The 27,218-nt window shown below is 47.7% G+C and overlaps 1 protein-coding gene across 2 annotated transcripts; it reads left to right on the top strand.

Annotated features, from left to right (window-relative positions):
• Window positions 1-867: 867 nt before the first annotated feature.
• VWA2 (von Willebrand factor A domain containing 2) lies at window positions 868-27,218 on the top strand. 2 transcript variants are annotated; one of them, XM_077182855.1, is made up of 15 exons: window positions 868-1,096; window positions 4,547-4,624; window positions 4,704-4,762; window positions 5,326-5,400; window positions 7,884-8,017; window positions 9,345-9,454; window positions 17,476-17,670; window positions 18,460-18,590; window positions 19,256-19,388; window positions 19,825-19,880; window positions 20,702-20,809; window positions 21,622-22,203; window positions 22,514-23,065; window positions 26,032-26,154; window positions 26,881-27,218. In XM_077182855.1, the coding sequence occupies exons 2-15, from the start codon at window positions 4,572-4,574 to the stop codon at window positions 27,012-27,014; spliced, it is 2,445 nt and encodes an 814-aa protein (XP_077038970.1). In that variant the 5' UTR covers window positions 868-1,096; window positions 4,547-4,571; the 3' UTR covers window positions 27,015-27,218. The 2 variants fall into 2 exon arrangements, with proteins under 2 accessions (XP_077038970.1, XP_077038969.1); XM_077182854.1 differs by having other exon boundaries at window positions 4,542-4,624.

Raw genomic sequence — 27,218 nt, 5'->3', positions numbered from 1 at the left:
TTAGTTTTTGTTGCATCATATTCTTGCAGTAACTAATAATTAGATAATGCTTGCACTTGAATTTCTGGAGTTCTGTTCGTGCCCCTGATTCTGAACCAAGACTGTGGCTTTGTCAAGTGTCCTTTGACTCCCTGGGAGCAGAGTGACTTGCACAAGGATTTGCTCTCATGCAAAGCACCTCACTGATGATTTAGTACTCCCACACCTCTTGTTCACTTGTCCACATCCTCCCTCAAAAGTGAACTGGAAATCTAGAATAACAGCACTTTTGAAAGGGAAGTAATAGGAAATTAATAAAAATTACCTAGCACTGCAAAGCAACAAGGCTTTTTTTATCCTTATAATTTTAATTTATGAAGCACTGTTGGAGGAACTTGAGTATACTTTGCTTACTGGGTTTGGCTGCAATTATTTATTATTTAGCAGTTGGTGTGTTCCTAACTGCATACTGTGAGGTAGACACAAGGGTGTGTTTCGCCTGTACAATTCAAAAATTATTGATCCTTGTTTAAGTTTTGTGTGGGAAGAGGTGTGCAAGCTCTTTGACTGAAAGAGTTCAGTTCTGTGCAACTGCTAGTACTGGCACAGAATAATAATAATAATAGCATAATAACAAAACATAATTTTTAAAACGGGTCCCTTACATCATTCCTCCAGGCATAGTAGGTGTGAATATGGTACTTCTCCTCACAGGTCAGGAGTAGTTTTCTGTGGAAAAGCAAGCATTGGAAAAAACATTTAAAAAGCCTGATTGCTAATGAAGCTCCTTTGGACTGCTGTGAGCAGGGTGCCTGCGTGTCTGTTCTGCTCGGTGCTGCTGCCAGGCCTGCTGGCTGTGCTCCAGGGCTGCTGCCAGTTTGGGCTGTCCCGAGCCTATCGGAGGAGCGGATACACCGATGTTCCTCCTAAATGTAACCTACAGCAATGTGGGTGTTCCTGGCGTTGTTTCCCCACCCCCCAGTTCGCAGTTCTAGGTTCAGGCTGTGGTGGATGTGGAGGAGAGGCTGTCACAGCCGGGCACGGTGTAAATCCAGGTGGGGAGAAGGCTGCTCACAACCCCGCAGGTGCACCGGGGCCGCGCAGTCTGCCAGAACAGGTAAAGTGCGGCTCGGAGAGCTTTGTTCCCACCCTTTTAAACCGAGAACATCCTAAACCTCGGCTGGGAGGGTAGGGGCCGAGTGGGGCTCGGAGGTGCAGGGGTTTGCTCGCTCAGCGGAGCCGGGCGTGCGGCGGGGTTCGGGGGCAGCCTCTGTCCGGCTCCTGCTGCTGCTCCGGGCCGCTGCCTCCGCAGCCCGGCGCGGGGTGGGACGGGGGCGATGGGGCCCGGGAGAGCCTTCCCGGGGCGGCGATGGGGGCCAGGAGAGCCCTGCTGGGGTGGGCTGGGGCTGGTTCCCAGCGGGCCGGGCGGTCCTGCCGGGGACACCCTGCTGTCCCATGGGCGGGGTGCGCGGGGATGCGCGGCCGGCTCCGAGCCCCTGCGCAGCCCGGGGTAGGGAGGAGGGACAGGAGGCGCCCGAAAGGGCCGTTCCGCAGCCCAGGTCCTGTCCCGGCCGCTGAGCCTCTGGTCCCCCCGCAGGGAACGCCGAGCGCCGCAGGAACACGGCGCGAGTCTCTTCCATAAATAAACAGGCCCATGATGCGTTAGTAAAACAAAAATAATCCCCACCACCCAGGAAACCAGACTCAGCCCGTGCTCTCGTGCTTTAATTACTTTGTTTCTAGCACTTTTGGGGTGTGGCCAGAGGAAAGAGCTGAGCCTGCCGGGGCTGGCTTTCCAACAGGTTGTGTCTCATGTCTGTAATAGACGTCTTTCTGCAAAAGACACGGTAACAACTTGATCATGACTTAATAATCAAGGAAAAACTGGTACCTTTAATGTGTCTGGATACTTCATGAAAGGAATGAGAGTAGCCTCTGTTTATTTTGCACGGTAAAGATGAGGCGTCAGTGTGAGATAAATTGTCCACACAATCAGATTTCCCCATTTATTCAGCAAGGGCTGTGCTGGACAGGCACAGGCAGTGTGTGATCCCACTTCTCATCCATGTGTTGGGGTATCAACCATGTCATCTTCGGAGTGTGCTCTAGCCACGGGCAAAGTCAGTAGCATAAGCACTTCTGTCAGAATAAACTGCACAGTAAGTTTAGCAAAAGCTCTCAGGTCAGAAAAGTGCCTTTTATGCTGTAACTTGTGGGTCGTACAGGATCTGATCTACAGCATGCTGATTTTGACAGTACCCCATGTAAGCAGTGCTGCAGGATCAAGATCTCTTTATGGACAGGAGTCTTTGCTGTACAGGGGAAAAGAGCCTCTCAAAACTCCCTCGCTGCAGAACTGGGTGGAGGAGAACAAATAAACTGGTTTTGCAGAGTGTCTTCTGGAAATTTAATCCTGTTTATCCCTTGGAGAAAAACATTGTCAAAACTTTTAGACTGAAATTTGTGATATTTGTTTTAAGGAGAAGTTAAGTGTTTCCCCTGTTGTCTTCCTCCTCGCCCTTCAGTTTCAGACCCCACTGTGAGCTGCCCCCAAGCAATGCCTGGGGCTGGGCAGAGGGGATGTGTGGGCTCCTAACAGAAGTTGCTTACTGCCTCCTAACATTGGCAAGAAGAAAAAAGTAAAATTTATTTATGGAAAACAAGCTGAGAGAGACTGAAAAAGGAGACAGGAAGATTGGTTCCCTCCCTCCCTACATCTGAATATCAGATGAGCACGGGGCAGTGAGCTCTCCTCAGCAAGCTGGGGCCATTCCTCAGCACTGACAGGAGGTTGCTTGGCTTGTTAAGAATATGTTTTAATAAATATGCAGTGTAATCTTTCCTGCTTTCTCCCTGATTAAAATGAGTGATATTTTGCAATGTTGAAAGACACGATGGGAAGGTACTTGTCAAGAGGAGCTTTTCTTCCCTTTACCTCCCTTTCCCATCTCTGGTGTCACTCCTCCAAACACACTACACATGGTCACAATCTTACTTAGCTTTGAGTAAGCTGCCATCATATTCATCATATATATATTTGACTCGTTATTGAGGTAGACATTGTTAAAATTCCCTATCTTAATGGCTGAAATGATAAAATTAAAATGTCCTTCACTCACCACCCCAACCCCCCAGCAAAGGTGCTAAGGTTGCTGCTGCTAATCCTGGGCTAATGCTGATGAGCAGCAGGTGATGATGAAGCTTTCTTTCAATTCCTGTTGCTGAGAGTCTGGCAGGGCTAATGGGTAAAGAATTCATCCTGCAGGTTAGTTGATTTAAACCCAAGATAAAATGAAGTTGGCAAAACGTTTTGACCTGTCAGTGTTTTGTGTGAAAACAATGTGAAATCCCCAGCACCTGTCACATCTGGCTGCAGGCAGAGGCCTGTCCAGCTCTGGGTGATGTGCACCCTGGAAATAGCTCCTAGGAAGAATGTCCTTGAGGCATGGCAGAAGAATGACCTTTCCTCTGTGGAATTTGCAGGGCTTGAGGCTCCTGGGGGACACACAGTGGGGCTTTCCCAGTGAAATCATGTTTTGTGTTGATCTCCCTTTACTTAGCCAAGCCTGGGATCTGTCCAGTCTGCTGAAGGGGGATGCTTAATGCACCTGGCACTGCAGGACAGGGTGATTGTGTCTGTAATCCCTGGTGGGGTGATGCCAGAGGGGATTTCTTAATCCTCTCTTCATCTTGTACCTGTGCAGGTAACTGAGCATGGTCTGCTTTAGGTATCTTGCCTTGTCTGATGTGAGGGATATATAATTTGCTGCAGAGACAAATCCATCCATTTTCTGGAAAAACAGCTAATAGAGCTGGTTATCAAGAAGCACACTTACTTGTCTTTAACTACATAAAGAAAATCTGCTTGTGCAATGACAGGGGCAGAGACCCATCAGGAATCTGGTCTAGTGAGTGCTTTTAATCTGGAGAAAAAATAAATATCCATGTTTGAAATAGAAAGCCAAGAGCTCTACCAGATACATTTGGTCTAAATCTGGGCATGCTTGAAAGTGTCACTGAAATCTACCTACAATGTGATGGCAGCCTCGCTGATTTCAAAGGAAAAATGAGCAGAAAATTGAGTTTGTTATGCATAAAAACATCTCCCCAGAAAGCCAGTCCTTGTAAAACAGAGGCATGAAAGAGCCTGGGGCTGAGTGTTGTTGGGGACGGGGATGGGGATGGGGAAGGGGACGGGGAAGGGCAGCAGCGTTGCTCGAGGGACGGGTCCCTGGGCTGGGCTCCCGAACGGGGCCGTCCCAGCCAGAGCTGACGGGGAGCTTGGGGGGATGTGGCTCGGACTGTGCTCGGTGAAAGCCCCGAGCAGCTCTCTTGGGCTCTCCACCGGCTTTCCCAGGCACACAGTGCCCCGGTGGGACTCAGCTGAAGAAGGGAGGTGCACAGGAGAGGAGAGGGCTGCGGGGCTGGCTCTCCCTCCCCACCAGGGCTGATGTCTCCAGATGGGATGGGAAAAGAGAGGAGTATGCTGAGAGATTTCCTTTTCTATTATTCCTTCATTTTCATGTTTTCCCCTTCTATCTGTTCCCCACCATTCTCCCCAGGGCAGGAGTTACTTTTGCCCCCCAGATAAAATGTTTCTGAGCTCATCACCTGAGACACCCAGGAAGAAGATGATTAGCTGCAGGTAAAGAAACTGGCTTTGGGAATTGGATTTCTATTCCTCTCCTCTTTGTTTCTTTTTGTTTGTTTTTTTTTCCTTCCAGATTTGTCACCATGAACCTCCTGTCATTTGAGTCCATCTGCATTTTCCTGCTTTCCCAAGGTATGTTTAAAGCTGCCATTTGCATCAGTGGTTTTTGTCTCGGGGGCTTCTCTATCTCCAGCTGGAGTTCTTCACTGAGAAATGAGGGCCAAGTGAGTGCCTCTCCAGGAGGTTTAGGGATAAACTTCTGAAACATAGTCTCACACAAAAGGGGAGAAAATAATACCTGGAGAAACAGCTTTTCTGAGAATTTGAACACATGACTGATCTGTATGTAAAGTGTCTAACTGGTGTGGGAAAAGCTGATGTTATATTAAAAGTGCATAAATCTATCCAGTGTTTATGGCTGTAAATATGGCTGTAAAGAAGCCTAAAGCTGGCCTAACTCTCATTCTTGCCCTGTCCCTGCATGCAGTGAGCAGAGAGACTTTCCTGTGTGCTGGAGTCATGTCCTTGTCATTTTTTGTGCTCTCTGTGTCCCTGCCAGAAGGAATTTCCTGTCATAGATACACTGCTGTGTCACCAAATTATGTTTTGCAGCTGTGAAACCTATACAGCAAACCAGCATTTTTGCTGTTATAGGATTGTCTTGTTCATGGATGGTTGTCTGTTTGATCCCACAGCTTTGCTGGCATTGGGTATACAACAAATCCATGTTGGCCAGGAGATGATTGGCAAGATCTCAGCTGCTGGCCAGTGTAAGTTTGTTTTATAGACCATTTTCTATTTCTGAGTTTCCTCTTTCTTTGGTTGTTTTGGTGTGTTTTGTTTTTGGCATTTTTAAAGTTTTTTGTTGTTGTAGTTATTTACATTTATTGGCCCCTCTTCAGTCTGTAAAGTCCCCAGCAGTGCTCTGGCAGTCACAGCACTGTGGCTGCCTCTACCCTAGCCTGGCTTTCTCCCTCATTGGTGTTAGCTCTCCTGGGATGTGATCCACTCTGGTTTTTCCCCAAATTGGCTATTTGCCAACTGGATGGTGTTTCTGTCAGTTCTTCAGAGCCTGCTCCAAGCAATTCTGATTTGCAGAGCTGTGTTTAATTACAGCCTTGATCAGACCTCCCACGTGGGTGTTTTTTGGGGCTGTAAAGCCAGCACAGCCAGCTTGCTGGGAGCAGGGCTGATGGGGCTCTGGCTGGCCCGTGTTCACCTGCAGCTCCCTTGTTGTACTGGCAATCAGTTTCTGATAAACTCTGTTATGAATTCTCTCCTAATTGTCGGGGTCTCTCACTGCTCAGAGTGACCCCCAGAAAAGTTGGAAAGTCTCTTTTCCCAGCCCAGTGCTTGAAGAAGGAGTCAGGGCTCTTCATTTCTCGTTCTCAAGGTTGTTTCTTGTATCTTATCTATAAAATTCTTTCTCCTGCCCTGCTGAGGTCTGTCCAGCAGGACAGTTCCAGGCACTCTGCCTGCCCCTGGGGTGGTGTTATGTCTTTTTACTAAAAACTGCCTGTACAATGTTTACAATTACTTTCCAATACCTATCACCTATGTAAGACAGTGAGCTTCTACTCTAAACCAATCCAAAAGTACCAACATCACAGCAGAAGATGGAGGCCAAGAAGAAGGAGAAAGGCAGGACATGCCCAGATCTCTCCATCTTGCCCCCTGACTTCCCATTCTAAAAACCCCAAAATCCACTTTTTCACCTTGTGATAATTCACTATCATTCTACTTAATTTGTCATGGCTTGCAGATCTTCATCTAAGGTTGGTAACTTGCTCCATGGGTCATAATCAAAACCACACAGGCATTTTGGGCGCTGTGCCAGGGTCTCTGAGACCCCTGGCAGGGGTCCTGGCTGCCCAGGACAGCCAGAGGGATGTCCTGGGTCCTGACACCTGATCACCATTTTTTCTATTGTCTGTCAAGGGATAGAGAGCATTCATTCCTATGCCAGGCATGCCCTCCAGTTCTACCCTGCAGCACCATGTGTTCAGCTCAGACTTTCCAGCCAGGGATGGGTGTTTGGGTGTTTCTCCCTGCTGCACATCCCCAGGAGTCCCTTGCTGGGCTGCAGGCATCCTGCTCGCCAGTCCCTGTGGAAGAGCTCAGCTGCAGAGCCCCCTGAGGGGGGTTCCTCCATGCTCAGCCCAATCTGGGGGCTCTGCACTTTTCTCTGTGCATGCTCAGGCAGGGGTGAGAGCCCTGTTGCAGCTCCAGGCTCAGCCCAGCTCCCAGGGCAAGGCTGGCAAGCCAGGACAGGGCTGGCAGGGAGGCTCTGCTCCAGCTTGTCCTCAGCACAGAGCCCCAGGGCAAGGCTGGGTGCCCCCTTAGGAGGGCCAGTGACCCAGGAGGGAATGCCTCACAACTTTCAATCCCTGTAATCTGGTATTAGAAAACCCTAATTATAAATTCAGGTTTTGGCTAGCAGGAAGGATTTGGAAAAAGTAGTGACAATAAAAAGATTATAATAATGGGGGTAGAGTAACATCACTGGCCAAAACAGCTCTTAAGGGGTCAGTGTGCTTGATCTCTATTGAGCTTCTGGATTCTTTTTCCCTTGAAGTTCATTCTGGCAAATGCTGCAGAGGAGACTTTAAAATTTCCCTTTAAATGCTTTGAAAATTATTCTTCATAGTCTGCAATCTGCCATTTATTTATTTCAGTGAATGGAAATTAAATGTGAATGTCAGTGAAATTGTGGGCTTCCACTGCAGCAAAAGCACCTCAGAAACTTCAGCTTGGGAGCAGTTATGTTCTTGCAGGCAGGGATAATACAAAGACACATCTCTGAAGAGGAAATAAAAGGCAGATTTTCATGAAAAGTCTTTCTGTCAGTGTCTGGGAGCTGTTCAGTGAATTTGTGTCTAGGAAAATAAGAGCCTGTTTTGAAAAATGTGCTGCAGATGAAACACACTGGGCTCTGTGGGACTTTGTAAATGCCTCCTGGATTTATGTCTGCCTTGCTCTGGGAGAGCCTGCAGGTGCCAATGGGCAGGGCTCCCTTTCCCTGCTGCTCACCCCTCCTCTGTGCCCTCTCTGAGAGAGCACCTCTGCCTGGATTGCTGATTCTTCACTGCACTGGCTGCTCTGTGCTGCCACTGACACCAGGCTGAGTGTTGTGAGCACTGGCTGCCCCTGGCCATCCTCTGCCATTTGTCTGGATTTTCAGCTCTTGGCTGCCTGCTTCCAGAGCAGGGCTAACAAAGTGCAGTTTCACAGTGTGTATATTTTTTTCTTCTAGTGATGCAGTGCTCTGCCTCATTAGATATCCTTTTCCTCCTGGATGGCTCCTACAGCATTGGCAAAGGAAGCTTTGAAAGGTCCAAGCACTTTGCAGGCAAGCTCTGTGATGCCCTGGACATCCATCCAGACAGGGTGAGTGTCAGGAATATCTCCTCTAATTTTCAAACAGCTTGGCAGTGTGTCTAAAGGCCCGTGGTAACGTGCTGACTGAAATTGCAAAATTCAACCTGCCATGGGGGCAGAGTATTTATTTTTATCAGAAAGATGTGATTTGTGAAGCAGTGGGATTGGAGGATGCTTCTTGACTCTTCAGGTTTTCAGCAGTTCCTTTGGAATTTGAGAAAATACGTAATCCTTCAGGTTAAGGATTATGATTTGGGGTTTTTTTTCCTGATTTTATTTTGGTTTGGAAGCTCATCAATTAGTTGGTTCTTTCTCTTGCTTTTCCTTAGAAAGCTGCAGAATTAATGTCTGGGAAGTTAGCCACCTTTCTGTCCAGATTAAATGATGTAGTTTGCTCGCTCTGCTTCCCCCAGAAGGAGATGGGTGCTGTGCTGCCATGGTTTCAGGCCTTGCTCCCTGCAGTCAGCCTTGGGGCACCTCTGGGCATGAATGAAACATCCTGGGCTTTGTCTGAGGGCACTTAAGCCAGACTGGCAGCAGTTCCAGGTGTGCATCAGTCCCACAACACTGCCTCAGCTGAGGACCTTGGAGCAGGCTGGGATGGTTGCTGGACTTAATTCCATGCCAGAGCCTTTCCAAATAAATGTCAGGTATTTGGGAAGATTGTGTCAGTGAATATTTATTATTTGCAGATTTGGTGGTGTGTTTTATTTATTTAAATGCCATCTTTCCTCTAGTCTTTCACTTAATCCCACATAGATTGGACTGAAAATTGGTCATCTTTTCACGTTTGAAATTGTCACATTCCATAATACTTCTTGTAAGGCTTCAGTGAGGTATTCTGGATGTATTGCCCTGTACAGACCATTTAGTCCATTTGCATTTTCAACTAGAGGAAAAGGTTTTAGAGGAACTATTACAAAAAGTATTGGTTTGTGTTGCCTGCTGTGCTCAGTGCCAGAGGGAGCTACTCTCAGGGATGGAAAGGTTGCCTACCCAGTGTATAGATGGGTTGGTGTAGAAGGTGTTATTTATAAACTTACTGCCCCTGAGGCTGTGAGCTGCTCTGAGTGGATTAATATAGATCCTGAGCTGCCTCTGACTGCAGCAGAGGCTGCTGTTGTTTCCAGATAAACTTTTTTGCCTTGTTTATAGTCTGTATAAATAATACTGGAGTTCCTGCTCTATTTCTAAGTTCATTGAGACTACTTGTGGCTCAACATCAAAAAACATGGTTTGCCTTCACACAATTTAGTCTTCCCAAGTTTGTAAACTGATCAAAAGAGTAAAACTTGCACAGACACCTTTCATAACCTTCCATAACCTTTTCTTTTAGGTCCGTGTGGGAATGATACAGTTTAGCTCAACTCCCCACCTTGAATTCCCACTGGATTCTTATCTAACCAAACAAGAAGTGAAAGAGAGAATCAAGAGGACTGTGTTCAGGTCAGCTTATTTTACAGCTCTCCTCTTTTTCTGGGCTCAATCTCTGCATTAAGGGGTTTTTTCTGAGGTTTAGAAATCTCTGCTTCTGCTGTGCTTACACCAGTGTGATGTCCCCAGGGAGGGAGGTGAATGAACACTGTGCTCCATGATCCACAATCCACTAAAAATGTGAAACCTGATCTTTCTTAGTGAAAGTTAATAGGAGACAAAGTTTTCAGTGTCCTATTATAACATGGTAAATAGAGAGTTTTCCAGCTCTTTCTGTCTATTTGAGCCAGGCAGTGGGTTGCATCCTCCATGGAAAAACAAGCATGTTGTTCCCTCATGGCTGAGCTAAGGCAGCACAGTGTGCTGCTTCATTTTTTGGTGGCTACAATTTCCTTTGTCCTGGGAGTCAGTGATGAACTGCTGCTCTGTAGATATCTTTGTGTGCTTGCTGAATTCAAGAGGATCAGGTTTTCAGATGGAAGCCTTTTTTCTTCCTAAATGTTAAGACTTGGATGTCTTCCCATGACCCCAGGAAATGGAGCCAGAAGTCCAAAGAAGAGCTGTCCTTAGAGCCTCTCAAAATCCAAACTTTCCATCTTGGAGAAATACATTTGGATCTACTAAGGATCTGACAATCACCCCAGAATAGCACTTGTTTTGATGATAGATGAGGTATTGGTAAGGCCCCTGGATGTCTACTCTTTTAGCTGATCTGCCTTAGGACTAAGTAGGGTTAGATCAACATTTCCCATGGATATCTGCTGCTCTCAGGATGTTGCACATATTGCAAGCAAATGTGATCAGTTTTGCATCTTTCAAGCAAGATCAGCTGGCTGGATTTTGTTGTATTTCTTTTGATGAGTTTAGCAAATCAGGAAAGCCTCTTGTGTACTGTTACAGGAAGAACTTAGAGAAAACAAAGATGCATTCCCCCTCTCTGATGGTTGGTGAAAGTCTGTGAGAGCAGAGAAAGTGAAGCAGCATTTGCTGGCTGGCACTGCATGTCCTTGATGACAACAGAGGGATGCTGACAGATCAAACAGAAATAATTACTTTTTGCCTGGCTATTTCATCTAGTTTAAATGAAAAGCTGACATTTTGAAGTTGATAAAATAGTTAAGGATGGGTTCCAGTTGGCTTCTGAAAAAAAAAATGGGTGTTTGACATCTTGGTTGAGATGTTCCTTGATGTGCTTCTGATGAGCCTTGGGCCAGTGAGGCATTTCCTGACTTCAGCCCAGAGCTGACAGCACTTGGAAGGAGGCTGCACCAGACTAAAGTGAAGCTTTTGTGATTTATTTGGAGACTGCTGGTCTCTCTCTGTGAATGCTGTCCAAATAGCTTTGGAATTCGTTGGCCAGTTCCAGCCAAACTCGGTGGTAATCTCAAGCTAAATTTCACATGAATTTCTTTCATATCAGTCAGCAGCTGGTTACAGGAGACTTAGTGCTGTTCCTGAAGAAAGACAGCAGGCAAAGTCCAGGTCTCCTTGTACTTCAGAAAATCCTTATTGGAGTAATGCCTCAAACACATTTCCACTGTGTCAAACCCCAGTGAAGCTCCAAATGTAAATTAATAAGCAATTTAATGAGCTCTTTATTAACTTTTTCTAATCCTCAGGGCTCACATGGGCACAGTGTAATGAGTTCATCAAGATTTAGTCACTACACTGACTATGCACAGTGTGTTTTTCCTCATGCAGAGCACTATTCAGTGAAACATCTCACAGACATCTGGTCAGAAAAAGGCAAATTTGGACTTGCTGTGAACACATGGTCACTGAGTATGGTTGGAAATGGTGGAGTGCAGAGGAGGAAGAAGTTCAAAGCAAAGAGACCTGGCAAGTACAGAATGAAAAAGTTTCTGTGAAAATCAGAGGGTAGATGGAAAAACAGTGCATTTGGGCATGATGAAATGCTTTTCTAGAACAAGCAAATCAGGAACCAGGTGCTAGGGCAAAGGATGCATGTTCAGAAAGCAAATGAGGTGTGTTTGTATCAATGCAGACAAAGAACATGAATCCTCCAAGGAAGGAGTGACACCTGTGGTTTGGTTCCCCTGAATTGCTCTGGACAGCAATAAAAGCAGCCCTTAAAAGCAATTACAGGAAATTATCTATGGCACAACTCCTTGGGCAAATTAAAAGACAGCTGGAAATGTTCACTCTGCTCTAGTGGTTTTATTATCACCAGGTCTGTGGCACGTGTGGGAAGAAGGGCAGGGCAGGGGCTGAGCAGGAGCACTGGGGCTGTGGATGGAGGAGAGGCTGAGCCTGAGTCAGCAATGTGTGCTGCCAGCCCAGAAAGCCACCCTGGCGCTGGGCTGCATGAAAGGAGGGAGGAGCAGCGGCTCAGGGGAGGTGATTGTGGCTCTCCAGTCCATTGTTTGAGACCCCCCTGGGGCACTGCAGCCGTGTCTGGGGCACAGCATGAGGAGGATGTGGGCCTGTCGGAATGAGTTCAGGGAGAGCAGCTGGGATCCTCAGAGGGTTGGAGAACTCTGCTTTGGAGAACAGGCTGGGCAGAGAATGTGTTTTAGGGAGAGATGCCTCTGCTGGAATGAAGATACAAATGAGACCATATGATGGCAACATACAGATTTTATTTAACATGGATTTTATTGACAAGAAATGCGAGAGAGAGAGAAATAGGAAAGAGGTCTCAGAGAGACCTTTTTTCTCAGAGAGAAAAAAAGCAGAAGAGAATCTGTTGGAACAAGATGATCTCTGAGGTCCTTCCCAAACGAAACCATTCTGTGATGCTAGAGGATATGTAGATGTGTGTTTTAACTTGATATTAAAAGACTATAACTTGATATACTACTACTACTACTACTACTAATAATAATAATAATTTAACTTGGTATAATAATAATATTTTGCTACTACTATTATTTTATCTTCATCATCATCATCATCTTATCATCCCTATTGTTCTTCTCCTTCTTCCTAGTATTTACTTCTATTTCTTCTTCTACATCAACTTATTCTTGTCCTTATTCCTTTTCTTATTCCTTCTTATTCTCTTTCTTATTGTTTGTTTTCTTTTTCTTGTTTAAATTCTTATTCCTTTTCCTATTCTTTTTCTTATTATTTTTTTTTCTTATTATCATTCTTATTCCTTTTTCTATTTGTATTCTTTTTCTCATTCTTATTTCTTTTTTTTCCTTTTTCTTATACTTAATCCTTTTATTATTCCTATTCTTGTTCTTATTATTTTTTTCTTATTCTCATTGCTATTGTTATTATTTTTACTCTTTTTTTTTCTCGTTCTTATTCTTATGCTTAATTATTTTCTTATTTACTACTACTACTTAATCTTCTTCATATTATCACAGAATCACAGAATAATGAGGTCAGAAGAGACCTCTAAGATCATTGAGTCCAACCTTTGCCCTAACACCTCAACTAGACTTTAGCACCAAGTGCCCTTATTATTAGTCCTACTCCTATTCTTTTTGTGGGTTTTTTGTTGTGTTTTGGTGGTGGTTTTTTGTTTTGTTTTTGTTGGTTTCTTTTTTACTAATGCTACTATTTCGAAAACCCAACTTCTGTCTCTTTTGGATGAACTGTGTTTGGCAAAGTCATGCAGTGTGCAATGGAGTCATGCACAGTGTGCAAAACACCTGTCTGTGCTCATTCCTCGTGGATAAAATCCCAAAGGATCAGCATGTAATCCTTTCAGGATGAGAGAAAATGTCTTTGGATTCCACCAGGGGAGATCCCAATGAAATATTCAAAACAACTTTTCCCTGACAGAGTGGTCAGGCATTGGTTGCAAGGAGTTCCTCAGGGAGGAGGTGGAGTCTCTGTCTTTGGGAGTGTTCCAGCATCATCTGGCTGTGGCACTTGGGGACATGGTTTCAGGGTGATGGTGGGACTGGATGACATTCAAGGTCTCTCCCCACCCTGATGAGTCTGTGGCCTTCGCCACTGAGTCACACAGCACCAGTGTCCCCCATGGGGGCTGGTTTGGGGCTGGCCACATGGGTGATATTTGTCTTGGGGAGACCAGCTTGGGATGCTCCACAGCAGCTGGGGATTGCTGGGGCTGCAGGGCCGTGTCTGGGCAAAGGCAGCTGTCCCAGGACATGGAGGGGCATGCTGAGGGCCAGCTGCCCCTGCAGGGCCCGGGCTGGTGCTGCCAGCCAGCCCTAATCCCGGGGCCGTGGGGCCAGGCAGGGGAACAGCGCCCGCAGCAGCCGGTACAGGCAGGAGCGACGTCTCTTGGGTGCCTTTTGGCCAATGGACTCTTCCCAATCAGACACTTCTTGGTAGCTGCTGACCTCTCCATGGGCCAACCCGTGCTCACTGTGCTCTTCCCAGTCAGAGAGATTCTGGGAGATACCAACTAGTCCTTGGGAAAGGCCTTGCTCCTTGCCTTCTTCCCAGTCTGAAATTTCATGGTCACTACTGACATCCCCATGGGACAGTGCATCTTCCTCGATGCATTCATCCCAGTCAGAGAGCTCGTGGTGGCTTTGGGCTTCTTCTAAGGAGAGCTTCTGCTCAGTGCCTTGCTCTGTGCCTTCTTCCCAGTCTGAAATTTCTTGGTAGTTTTCAACGTCACCATGGGACGGCTCTTCCTCGACGTATTCATCCCAATCAGAGAGCTCGTGGTGGCTTTCAGCTTTTTGTAAGGACAGGTCCTGCTCCGTGCCTTCTTCCCAGTCTGAAATTTCTTGGTAGTTTTCAACATCCCCATGGGACAGCTCTTCCTCGATGTATTCATCCCAATCAGAGAGCTCATGCAGGCTTTGGGCTTCTTTTAAGGACAGGTCCTGCTCCATGGCTTCTTCCCAGTCTGAAATGTCTTGGTAGTTTTCAACATCCCCATGGGACAGCTCTTCCCCAGTGCATTCATCCCAGTCAGAGAGCTCGTGGTGGCTTTGGGCTTCTTCTAATGAGAGCTCCTGCTCACTGCTGGTTTCCTGTTGGGACCCTTCCTGGTACCTACCTGCTTCTTCCAGGGACAGTTCCTGCTCAATTCTGGCTTCCCCTTGGGACCCTTCCTGGTAGATTCTGGATTCTGCTTGGGACAGCTCTTGCTCACTGTAGTCTTTCTCTTGGAACTCTTCCTGGAACCTACCAACTTCTTCTAGGGACAGCTCCTGCTCAAAGCTGGCTTCCCCTTGGGACCCTTCCTGGTAGCTACTGATTTCTGCTGGGGACAGCTCCTGCTCAGTGCTGGCTCCCCCCTGGGAGACATCCTGGTACCCACCAGCTCCTTCCAGGGACAGCTCCTGCTCAGGGCAGGCTTCCTCTTGGGACCTTTCCTGGTAGATTCTGGATTCTACTTGGGCCAGCTCTTGCTCACTGTAGTCTTCCTCTTGGGACCCTTCCTGGTACCTACCAGCTTCATCTAGGGCCAGCTCCAGCTCAGGGCAGGCCTCCTCTTGGGACCCTTCCTGGTACCTACCAGCTTCATCTAGGGCCAGCTCCAGCTCAGGGCAGGCCTCCTCTTGGGACCCTTCCTGGTACCTACCAGCTTCATCTAGGGCCAGCTCCTGCTCAAAGCTGGCTTCCTCTTGGGACTCTTCCTGGTGGCTACCTGCTTCTTCCAGAGACAGTTCCTGCTCAGTGCTGGCTCCCCCCTGGGAGACATCCTGGTACCTACTGGCTTCTTCTAGGGACAGCTCCTGCTCAGGGCAGGCTTCCTCTTGGGACCCTTCCTGATGGCTACTGTCTTCATCTAGGGACAGCTCCTTCTCATTTGAGGCTTCTCCTTGGGACAGCTCTGTGTGTTCCTCATCTTCACCCTGAGAATGTTCGAGCTCCCCAGCCAAGGCCCCCTCCTCAGGCTCCTGCTCTGCCAGGGCTGATCCCTTGTCTGCCTCTACCTGCTCCTCACTGGAGGCTCCCAGTGGGCTGAGCAAGGGGCTGGGGGTGCAGCAGGGGGTGTGCGGGGCAGAGATTGGGCTCTCTTCCTCTCTTCCTCCTGCAATTCCTGCTTCTAGTTCAGCATCCAAGCTTTGCTCCAGGTCTCTCTGTTCCTCTGGCTGCCAGCCAGATTCCTGTATCATGAGCACAGCATTGTCCACGATCTCACGGCTGATGCGCTTCGCTAAATCCAGCACAGCCTGGCTGCACTCTGGGGAGCTGCATGGGTTCTCTGCTGCTGCTGCTGGTGGCACCTCCTCCCTGAGGGCAGGAGAATCTGGTGCCTTTTCCACCTTGGGGGGCTCTTCCTCCTCAGCACCTCCTGCCAGAGCGGCTGCCAGCTCATCCTCTGTGGGACTCCCCAGGGCAGAAGAGGCTCTGGGCAGCTCAGGGGCTGCCTTTCCTGCCACCTCGGTGCCCATACTGCTGGGAGAGGTGGGGCCCTCCTGGGCACAAGTCTGGGCATCCTCATCCCATATCCTGTAATCGATGCCTTCTGCCCCATGGGACAGCCCCTGGCTGCTGACATTTCCTTCCTGTTGGGGCAGCTTTTGGTCGCTCCCATCTTCTTCCCATTGGGGCAGCTCCTGGGCATTGTAGTCTTTTCCTTGTGATAGGTCCTTGTCCCTGTTGTCTCCCACCTGGGACAACTCTGGGTCTCTCTTGTCTCCTTCCCATTGGAATGGGTGGCCTTGCACTTCTTCCAAAGGAGATGGTTCCTGGTGTGCCTCCCCTTCCTGCTGGGACAGCTCTTGGTGTGTCTCATTCTCTGTGCCCAACTGGTACAACTCCTGGACTGTCACACTTTCTCCCCACAGCCCTTGCTGTGGGCCATCTCCCCACTGGACTTTCACAGTTGCACCTCTCCCACACTCACACCTCTGATACAAGTCTTGGTGCCTCACAGCTCTCCGTGGGGACACTTCCTGGACCATCACATCTTCCTGTAGTTGGTAATACTCTTGGAGTGTCATTTCTTCCCAGAGGCAGAGCTCCTGTCTGGTAACGTCTCTCCATGGGGAAAGCTCTTGCTCCGAGTCATATTCCCAGTCTTTGTCCATGTGGGCAAAGGCCCCCTCCTCCTCAGTGTCCTACAGGGGCAGGCCTGAGCTGGTTTTCCATTTTCTGCAGGGCTGGTTTTCCATCCATCCAGCTGGGCAAGGGGCTGGGGGCTGGGAGTTGGGCTTCACCTCCTCCTCCTCCTCATCTGGTGTGGTCGGGGCACAGGGATCCCGGGAGCTGCTTCCTCCTGAGAGAGCAGCTCTCACAGGAATGGGATCCCCAGGGCTCTGTGCCCCTTAGATACCCCTGACACGGCCCTCTGCTGTGTCACAAGGGCCACCACAGTGTCCCACATCACTGACACAACACACCTGTGTCACAAAGGGCCACACCCGGCACCCCTTCAGCAGCTGAATGACCACAATGTTCAGATGGAAAAACAGAAGCTGTAGAGACGTTTGTAGAAGATGGAAATAAAATTCAAATATCCAAGAGTTCTGGTTACTGCACCAATTGCAGAAACACTCTGCTGTAGAGACCACTCTGAGTTGGAGAGGAGGGACATAAGGGTGAATAGATGGGACCAGTGGGTAGGAAGATGAGAAGAATGACAGGATTAGACATCCCGATGGATCTGTTGTGTGGCAACAAGCAGAAATAGGCTACACTTCCCATTACCAGAGTGTAGCCATGATATTTTCTGAAAAATCCTTTCCTTAGGAATTTTTCTCCTGAGAAGCTGAGAGGCCTCAGGAACAAAATGTAACCAATGATTATCTGCTGCTGTGGAATGCAACAGGTGCATCTGGGATTGGTCTCATGTGGTTGTTTCTAATTAATGGCCAATCACAGTCAGCTGGCTTGGACTCTGTCTGAGACACAAGCCTTTGTTATAATTTTTTTTTTTCTATTCTTAGCCAGCCTTCTGATGAAATCCCTTCTTCTATTCTTTTAGTATAGTTTTAATATAATATATATCATAAAACAATAAATCAAGCCTTCTGAAACATGGAGTCAGATCCTCGTCTCTTCCCTCATCCTAAGACCCCAGTGAACGCTGTCACACCAGAGGGTAAAAATTTGCAACCCAAATGATAAATTCAGTAGCAGGGGAGGAATTTTGATTTCTTCTTTTCTGTCTCCCTGCTTTCTAGAGGTGGGAGCACAGAGACAGGTCAGGCTCTGAAGTACATTCTCCACAAGGGTTTCCCCGGTGGCAGAAACTCAAGTGTCCCTGAAGTCCTGATCATCATTTCAGATGGAAAGTCCCAGGGCAGCACTGCAATGCCTGCAATGCAGGTGAAGGAGAGACACATCACAGTTTTTGCTGTGGGAATCAAGTTTCCAAGGTAGGAAACTTTCCAGAGTGGGAAGCAGACACCCAGCTAGCCAAATGGCCGGTCCTGGTAAGTGAGGGGTCATCTCAGGCTAGATAAAAGTTTTGAAAAGAGAAAAGGTGTCTTAGTTTTTGCCAGAGCAGGGTTGAGTTTTTTTTCTGTAGCTGTGGGTGTATCGAGGAAATAATCCATACCACTTTATCATTGCCAGGAGTGGGGGAAAGGGACTTTCTCCCTTCTGAGAGGAAGAGCATTCCTTCCTTCCAAGGAGGGGAGAAAGTGTCATGGACAAACAGTCAGTGTTGAGACAAACTTTCCAAGTAAATTGATTTTGTCTTATATCTTTTGTTATTCATATTTTTATTGCTGCTGTTACTGCTTGATTTCTCATTTCATTTCTGTTCTCAGTAAATTGTTCTTATCTCAGTGCATGAAATATTTTTGCCTTTCATGTTTCCAGCTGGAGATGAGAGGGGAAGGAAGGGAAGCCTGGTTTCAGTGAGAACACTAAATTGGGGAATACCATTCTTAAACCATGACAAAAAAGAATTTTCAGGGTAATACAGGCACGGGGGGAAACACTGACTTGGTGGCTGATGTAGAAGGAGCACCGGAGCTGATGAAGAAAACTTTTCCACTTGGTAGAGCTGTGCTGCTGCCTGAGACTAAACACGCCAGGATCTTGGAAACTGAGGAGTGTCATGGTTTTGCATCAACTCTCTGTTTGCTGCACAGGGTTGGTTTTGACTCTTAATTCTTTGTGGGGGAGGCTGAGCAGCTGACCTGTGCCTTGCTTGGCAGGTGGGAGGAGCTGCAGGTGCTGGCCAGCGAGCCCCCTGAGCGGCACCTGCTCTTTGCTGGAGATGCTGAGGACGCTGCCAACGGCCTGTACAGCACCTTGAGTGACCCTGTCTGCACTGCCACCGCTCCAGGTGACCCTGCTGGCCACACCTCTGTGCCCAGGCCTTTGGCTTGGACATGGCACTGAGTGAGGAAGATAAGGCAGTGTCAGGAAGCATGCAGGGGAATTAGCGGGTGTTGCACTTTGAGGTGATCTGCTTCTGGTGCCCAAACAGGATGGCATGCTCTCCAAATACCTCCAAGCTGCAGAATCCTAAATCTTTCTGCATCCTCATTCACCTCTGAAAATGGGAATTTTGGCTTTTGCTCATGTGACAGGGGATAGAGGGATAAAGGCAGTTGTGTTAAATTTTCTAATGGACTTGGCTGTGTATCAAGGGGAGGCACCTGGGGCTTGCAGGAGTTAGAAAGGATAGAACTAGAGTGGTCCAGAGGTAGCTGAAAATCAAACACATGAATGATAAAGGCACAAAGGGGGCTGAAAAGCTGTCACTGAACCATGAACTCAGCAGTGTGAGATTTATAGCAAAGCAAAGGAGGTTGAATATTTAGGTTCCCAGAAAGTAGAATAGGCTGGTGATATTTTCTACAGGAAATCTCTCCTCTGCGGTCTCACAGAAGCTCTTGGAAGCTCTGCCCAGTCTGCTGTTGTCAGGTAGTTGAAAACAGCTGTCTGCTCTTACAGCCTTTGTATTTTCAGGCAGTTGAGGCTAGTTTGCCTTTTACTTTGCTGCAGGCTGCAAAGTTGAGTCCCACCCTTGTGAGCGCAGGACCCTGGAGACTGTGAAAGAGCTGGCTGGCAGCTATGTGTGTTGGAAAGGCTCAAAGCAGCCCAATGCAGTGCAGGCTTCTCTGTGCCCCTTCACCAGGTAAGCTGGGCACCCACTGCTCTAAAATGATGGGCTGAGAGATTAATACAGTAATGAGGCTTTTATCTGACCTTGACTCTTTACTGAGATGAAGATCCCTTGGAAGACTGATGCAAACAGTCTCTAGTTCTAGGAAGAGCTTCTGCTTTGACCACTGACTCAGAAGCAAGCAAACAAAATATTTTTTTGAGTCTTAAAAATACATCCATAATTTTAAAATGTAAAGATTACTGTTGAATTTTTAAAAAGGGTAGATTCAATGAAATTACGCTTTTCTTTTTGCCATCTCATTTGGAATGGTCTATTTTTTTAAAATACTTGTTTTGAAAACCTGTGTTTTCAAAGGAAAATTGTTCCATTGAAAACACAGTGAGGTCCACCTTGAAGGCACCTTGTTAATATTTATTAATGGCAGATCTTATTCTTCCTGTTACAGGTGGAAGAGAGTCTTGATAAAACACCCATCCAGGTGCTTCCGAACTGTATGTCCAGGTGGGATTTTGCTCTTCCAAAGCTTTAATTTATGAAGCAGGAAAGGTAATAACTAAAGAACAAAAAGACAAGGGTTTGCTTTCACTTCTCAAAAATTTTGTTCTGAGTGAGAGACTGTGATCAGTAGATATTTAATCCATTTTTTGTTTCTCAAGGGTATCTATGACCAGAGTTCTTTTGGATTAAAATGTCTCCCAGTAGTTTCTCCTCCACTTGAGGAGCCAGTGAATCCTCATTTGTTCATGGCCTGGGGGCAGAGCCTTGCGCTGCTTCCCAGTGCCTGCAGGGAGTCACTGTTCTCCAGCCAGGGGAGCATGCAGTGATGCCTCCAGTCATACACTAGGTACCACAAGCACATCAGCTTAGTGGGTAGCCTGATGATCACCAGCCTATTTTTGTGGCTGTTGAAGTAGCTGTGCTCCTTCAGTCCTTTTTGCAAGTTCAGGTGACAGCAGCTTCATTTTCTTTATCAGTACAGCACTGTCCAGGCCAGACCCTGACCCCTTCATTGCTGCTGAAAATCTGTCAGGGCTGCAGGACCTTTAGCAATTCTCTGTTTATATGAATATGGTGCCACTGCCATTGTTCCACATCAAATGAAGTCAGAGTCTGGTTTGCTTTCTTGTCACAGCCTGCTGGAGAGCCATCCCAAATGGAAATTGCCATGGAGGTGAGGTGGCCCTGTGTTAGTTCAAACTCTGTAGCAAAAGGGGCAGAGCTGTGACCCTTTTTCCTCTAACAGTGCTGCTCATGCTGGCAGAGGATGGGGAGGGGCAGGCTCCCTACTGATGACCTGTCCTTCTCTTCCCTGTCCTGTTCAGACCCCTGTGACTCCCAGCCATGCCAGAATGGTGGCACATGTGTCCCAGAGGGACTGGACAGGTACCACTGCCTCTGCCTGCTGGGCTATGGAGGAGACATCCACTGTGGTAGGTGTGAGCCTGTGCTCTGTCTCCTTCCCTCTCAGCTGGGTCCTGCCTTTGTGATGTCCTTTGTGCCACCCTGGGGACAGCTGGGGTGGGGCCACAGTGCTTGGGCTTTTCTCCAAATGGCAGGCTGAGTTTACTCTCCTGCTGATCATGACTGTGTCAGGCCCAGTGGCTGGGTGCTGCTGTTCAGACACTGTGTGGGTATGAAGAGCACCAATATTGACCAATATCTCCCCCTGGCATGGCTGCCTTTGGGCCTAAATGCAGGTGCCATGGGATCAGGAGAGCAAAGTCACTGGGAGAGACATGGATGTGTCTGGTGGTCCCCTCCCCACATACACGGGTGCAGCAGGAGCTCCTGGTTTTGGGGGTTCAATGTAAAAAAGCCAAAAGCTCCTGATCATTAGAAAACATCTTGTACTTACTTTCCTCAGAACCAATGTTCCAGCTTCAGAGTGTCTCAGGGTGTCAGAGGTGAGAGTCTGGTGCTTGGACTCTCTCCTTTCTCCAGAATATGATTGTGTTATTCAGAGTTCTCTGCCCACAGCACTAAGAGTGGAGCTGTAATTTCTGATTTGAAGTTTGCCATGCAAAAGTTCATGAATTCCCATAGATATTTCCTGTCTCTAAAGGTTTATATGGCATCTAACCAAGACAAAGCCTGCTCCTGGCTCATTTGTCCTCCAGCTCACGATATGAATGGCCAAATGTTTGGGTTGCTGGACACAATGTCCCCTTTCCACAAGGCTTCCAGCAGGCCTCTCTCTGCTGGGGTTGCCCTGCAGATGACCGATTGCCTTCTCCCTTTCCAGCAGCAAAGCTGAGCCTGGAGTGTGGTGTGGATCTCCTTTTCCTGATGGACAGCTCAGCAGGGGTCACACTGGAAGGGTTCCTGCGCTTCAAGGCCTTCCTCAAGAGATTCCTCCAGGCCATGGTGGGCCAGGACTCCCCAGGGAGCGTGGGGGTGGCCCAGTATGATGACAATGTCAAGGTACCCATTGAACTGGGCCAGCACAAGGACACACTCGGTCTCATGAGGAGTATTGATGCCTTGAATTTCAGTGGAGGGAGAACTCTGACAGGCAGAGCCCTGCAGTACATTGCACAGCACGGTTTTAGGAGTAGCCCAGTCCTTGCAGATGTGCAGGATGATCTCCCACGTGTGGTTGTCCTGCTCACTGACTCCAAGTCCCAGGATTCGGTGGCAGAAGCCGCTAAGTATGTGAAGGACCAAAATATCTTCTTGATTGGCATAGGCAGCAGCTTCATGAGAGCAGAGCTGACCATGGTGACTGGCAATCCACAGCAGACCATTGTCTACTCAGACCCTCAGGACCTCTTCAACAGGATGCCAGAGCTGCAGAGAAAAATCTGCAGCGTGGGCAATCCTGAAGGTAAGACTGTGGTGTGGGCAAGGGGGGACAAGTTTGCCAAACCATGCAGAGGTGTCCTGCATTCCAGCAGGGAGGAGGGAAGGACAGAAGGACAAATGTCCTTGTTTTTGTTTGTCAGTCACAGATCCAGGGACTAACCTTCCATGAGTGATTTTTGTGATGGACCTTGTGAAAGAGGCATAGATCACCCTTCACCATCAGTGATCAGCAGTGTTGAATTTTGCCCACGATTTCCTCTCACTGTGTTTTTCAGTCAGAAAGGAGCAGATATGTGTTCTGACTGACACCATGTTTGTGCTCCTTTCCCCAGGCTGCCAGGCCCAGTCTCTTGATTTGGCATTTGCTGTGGATGCCTCGTCTGGAGTTGGCCTGGAGAACTTTCTGCGTCTGAGGCACTTTGTCAGGAGCAGCTGCTTGCACTTCATCATCAACCGGGACGTCACCCAGATTGCCCTGGTGACCTATGGCAGCAAAGCTCACACTGTCTTTGCCTTGGACACCCACACGAGCAGCTCTGCTGTTCTCCAGGCCATCGACCAGGTGCCCTTCCTCGGGGACTCAGCCTCTGCTGGCAGTGCCTTGCTGCATGTTCACAGGGATGTAATGACTGTGCAGAAGGGAGCAAGGCCTGGTGTCAACAAGGTGCTGGTGCTGCTCACCAACGGAGGGGGCATGCAGGATGCAGCTGCCCCGGCTCAGCAGCTGAGGCACAATGGCATCCTGGTGTTTGTGGTTGTCATTGGGGACGCAGACAGGGACACGCTGCTGAGAGTGGCTGGGTCTCCCAGCTACCTGGTCCACATCTCCTCCTATGAAGACCTGCAGTATTACCAAGGTCTTATCATCGAGAGGATCTGTGAAGGTAGGAGAGCCTCCAGTCATCACTCTCTCTGTCAGTGCCTCCAGCTGCTGCTGTTGTAGGTTTTTAGATGTTTTACTAACTGAACTTGATACTGTCTTTTGCATTTTATGGATGGGGAAACTATGACACAGCTCTGATGACTGCCCAAAGCAATCCTGCAGGAATGAGTAACCAACTTTCCTAAGATTCAGTCCAGTGGGTGAGAGTGTCCATAGTGTGACTGGCTCTTTCCATCCCTGCTAGATCTAGGTTCTGCTTTTTCTGAAGGAAAAAGTTTTCTCTTTTTCTGATGTTGCTTTAAATCTGTAGAATTTGCTGTGTGTTACTGTACCCCTTCAGTGTTTCTGGGGGAGGGCTTAATGGGCCCCTTTTTTGTGCTGGTCTCTGCTCTCTTGTTCAACAGGTTTGTGACCAGGTGTTTGTAAAGTGAGTCTGCAACCTCATCACTCCTGTTCATCCATAATATCCCACTGCTGAAATTATCATGTAGGCTTTTGAGATTTTGTGTTGCCCTGTATTTAATCTTAAAATCAGAATCTGTCCATTTTGAAGCCTTCAGACTTGTAAACTAGGCCTTCAGACAAATTGTGACTTATCTTATTTGTAGAACTAAATCCTTATCTTCAAAATGGAAGAATTTTCAAATATTTGTGTAAAAACTCATTTTTGGGGGTTGAAAAAAAAAGATGAAGTTCCTTCAAAACTTTGAGTCATGAGTGCCAGTCCTCAGCTGGCACTGATATGGCTCTAATACTAAATGTGAAACACTTGCATGTTGTGTAGAAATCAGCTTTTCAGAAAGGACAGCAGCCCTAGTTTTCAGACAGTGACAATGAAAGTCCTCCTAGTTAAAATACCATGCCTTGTTTTCTCATTCAAAATAGCCTAAGTTTAACAGCTATCCATTTGCTATGTTTTAACATGTTTATAAGATCAAAAGAAGCACGTTTGAGCTTCAGCACAGAGGTCCTTTTCATCTCTGGGCACGCCTGTGTCTCCTTCAGGCTTAGAAAGAGCTGCAGCATCATCTCTTTGGGGTGAGAGCTGCTCTCCTGGCAGGCTCTGCAGATGGTTTCTGCCTCAGATTTTCAGTGTGTTTCTCTTGCAGTGGTACTTCCAGCTGTGTTATTACAAAAATAATGTAGTGTACTTTGGAATTAGCTAAAATGGCAAGGGTGAAGGGGAAGAGAAAGCAGGGTTCAATGAGTCAGGGTAATAACATATCATTTCCTGAGAGTGAATTGCTGCTTTCATTTCATCTGCAGGTAAATCACAGTTTGTACTAGATAGGCTGGGACCAAGGGCGATGTAAAGATAAGCCCTTCACTCAGTCTTCTACTCCCAAATCCAAGGCTTAATAACAGAATCATTGTCTGTGAAAGGACTTTAAAAATTTATGATTCATTATAGAGGTATTTGAGAAACAGACCCTGCCTCTGTATACCTGGAATATGGTATTAGTTCTGAGGCTCATCTGAAAAGAGTCCAGAAAAAAGGACCTAAGGTTTAGAAGAAAAGTTCCCAAGCATTAAATATATATGAATCAGATTAATGGAAATACAAGTTATTAGGATCATCAAGGTGCAAGAACCCCATTTAAGGTATGTTAACAGCAGGCTGGAGCTCAGAGAAATGGTGTTGTGGCAGAATGATTCCCCACAGCAGGGTCTGTGAGGTTATGCTGTGGAGCATGCCTGGAGGGATGAGGTGGACACATGACCTGTAGAGCAGAGCACCATGAAACAGTTCCCTGGAGAACAGCAGCACCTGCAAGATGAGTGATGGGTCCGAGAGATACAGCTTTCATTGCTAGGGGCTCTTCCAGCCCAGTGATAGTGAAAGTGTCCATCCCTGGGAATACACTCTCAGGCAGGACCCCACTTCACAAATCCCATGGTAACAAAAATATTTTTGAACCTGGCTTGGTTCCCTATGAAATCAACTGAAGCTAAAAACTGATATGCCTCAGGTCTAGGAATGTCAAAAAAAAAAAAAAAAGAATTTCAGTTATAATTTTGCCAGTCTTAGGTGTGGGTTGAGACTTGATATGCAGAGGGAGAATGAGCACAATGTCTTAAGCTGTAGAAAGCTCCCTGACAGATAGGGGATAGGATTTGTATTCTTTTTCCTTCCCCTTTTTCTATTTTCTCTGTGATTTTTCTACCCTGGAGCAAAGGGTAAGGCAAGCAGCTCTGTGGTAGTTTTTGAGCAGAGGAATTTCACACCCTCACCAGCACCGAAGTGGTGTTGCCAGCAGACTGGAAGCAAATCCCCCTGGGATGCTGCTACTTAACCTAATGTCTTGGCAGCAAGGCAGCATGGAACACTGCCAGCCCTGCTGACAGCTGGGCTCTGTTGTGTTGAGAGGCTTGGGAAAGCTGTCACATACTTCATAACAACAGGGCTAATAACTTGGGCTGTGATTGCAGGCTTCTCTCAACCCCCCTAGAAAAGAAACCCAGAAATTTTCCCTATGTTGTTTTCCATTCATGCCATCCTTGCTTCCCAGCTGCCAACTTCTCCTTATTCCTCTTATTCCAGTGGAAACTTTTATTCTCTCTGGGGCAATGTGAGGTTTGAACTTCAGTGGCATTTGGGATTGTGAACCTGTTAGAGCAGGGCATGTGTCTTGCTCTGTGTTGTCCATGTCTGGTGTGGGGAGTTTGGGCGTGCTCACAGCTCTGCAGATGCTCCATTTTGCTTTTCTGGGATATGGAGCTTATCATTAAGTGACTCTTTTAAGCTTTACTAGGAATATTCTCCTCCAGATTAGGACACCTAGAAAAGCCATTCTGTCTCTAGGTTAAAGTGTCAAGACAGAATTGTGGCTTGCACCCTCTGCATGCTTCTCCAGTCCCATTAGCCCCTGATGATAATTTTTTTGCAGCATTCCTGATGGATGTGGGTCTCAGCTAGTAATAATGCAGATGTGCCTGAGCCTGCTCTCTGCTCTGTGTCTGTTGCAGAAGCCAGAAGCCCTGTGAACCTGTGCAAGCCCAACCCCTGCATGAACCAGGGTGTGTGCATCCTGGGGCCGGGGAGCTACCGCTGCCAGTGCCACGGCTGGGAGGGACCCCACTGCGAGCGCAGTAAGGACCAGCAGCCCCTGCACACGCATCCCACCCCTCCCTGAAGCAGAGGAACCCCTGGACAGCTGTTTGGTGGCCAGGCCTTGGTGCTGGTGTGGTCTCTTTCTTATGGAAAGTGCAGAGGTTTGGGCTGCTGAGGGGAGCTAGGGCTTCTCTGGAGAAGCTGTGCATTTTTATACATTCACTGAGTGAGTTGACTGTGAGGGGGGCTCAAGGAGGTCTAATAATTTTGGTAATCTTCCACTCTGTTCTGTTCCCCTTTTCCCTCTGCCCTGCTAGAAGAAACAAGCTTTCCTAGGCTCCCCAGGTGGAAAGATTTGACTCCCTTTTAATGGGAGGGAGCTGTTTTTGTTGGAGCAGACACCTTCACTACCCCTGTCAATGCTGTCCATGGTGTAAAACCTCCCCATTGCCTTCCTTCCCTTCAGCAGGGGAGCAATGGCCAGAAGGTGGGGAGTTTCTGGCTCCCTAGAGATGGCCTTGTGCCCATAGCATGAAGTTCTCAATTTAAGTGAGTTTCCCCTTGCCCAATATTTTGCTTTTTACCTGAATTCTGACTTCCAGCCTGTGGTCTCTAATATCTGTCATCTAAGGGAATGGTTGGTTGGCTGGTTGGTTGGTTGGTTGGTTGGTTGGTTGGTTGGTTGGTTGGTTGTGGACTGAGTGTGACCTTATCCCTTGGTCCTAAAGCCCTCATCCCACATCTGTGCTTCTCCTCTGCCACAGGAGTTCTCCGGGGTGACTCTCCAAGATCTCCAGCCCTCCCTCCACGTTCCCATGTGCAGTGGAGTCCAAGGGGTTTGCAGCACCTTTCCAGAGCTCTCCAGCACAGCAAGAGGCAGATGGATCAGAGGCATTGACACAGATGTGCTGAGTGCTCCAGTTCTCCATCCAGGAGCACTCCCTGCCACTGACAGGCACTGTCCAGCCCTTGGAGTTGATGATGGAGTTCCTCCAGCACAGGGACTGTGTTGAGGCCGTTCCCAATTCCTGCATTGCACAAACTGGGCTTCCCAGCACTCTCTTTCTTTTATAATTGAAGTAAATATTTGTGTTTAAGTATT

This window comes from Agelaius phoeniceus, chromosome 9 (assembly GCF_051311805.1).
Source record: "Agelaius phoeniceus isolate bAgePho1 chromosome 9, bAgePho1.hap1, whole genome shotgun sequence".
Lineage (NCBI taxonomy): Eukaryota > Metazoa > Chordata > Aves > Passeriformes > Icteridae > Agelaius > Agelaius phoeniceus.
The sequence above is the reverse complement of the archived record's forward strand: the minus strand, read 5'-3'. Positions and strand labels throughout refer to the sequence as shown.

Excerpts from the sequence above, each read along its gene's own strand:
- VWA2 (XM_077182855.1), top strand. The coding sequence starts at position 4,572 with ATGTTTCTGAGCTCATCACCTGAGACACCCAGGAAGAAGATGATTAGC. Across the intron at positions 20,810-21,621 it reads TGGAGGAGACATCCACTGTG|CAGCAAAGCTGAGCCTGGAG; the intron begins GTAGGTGTGAGC and ends CTCCCTTTCCAG. Across the intron at positions 23,066-26,031 it reads CATCGAGAGGATCTGTGAAG|AAGCCAGAAGCCCTGTGAAC; the intron begins GTAGGAGAGCCT and ends TGTCTGTTGCAG.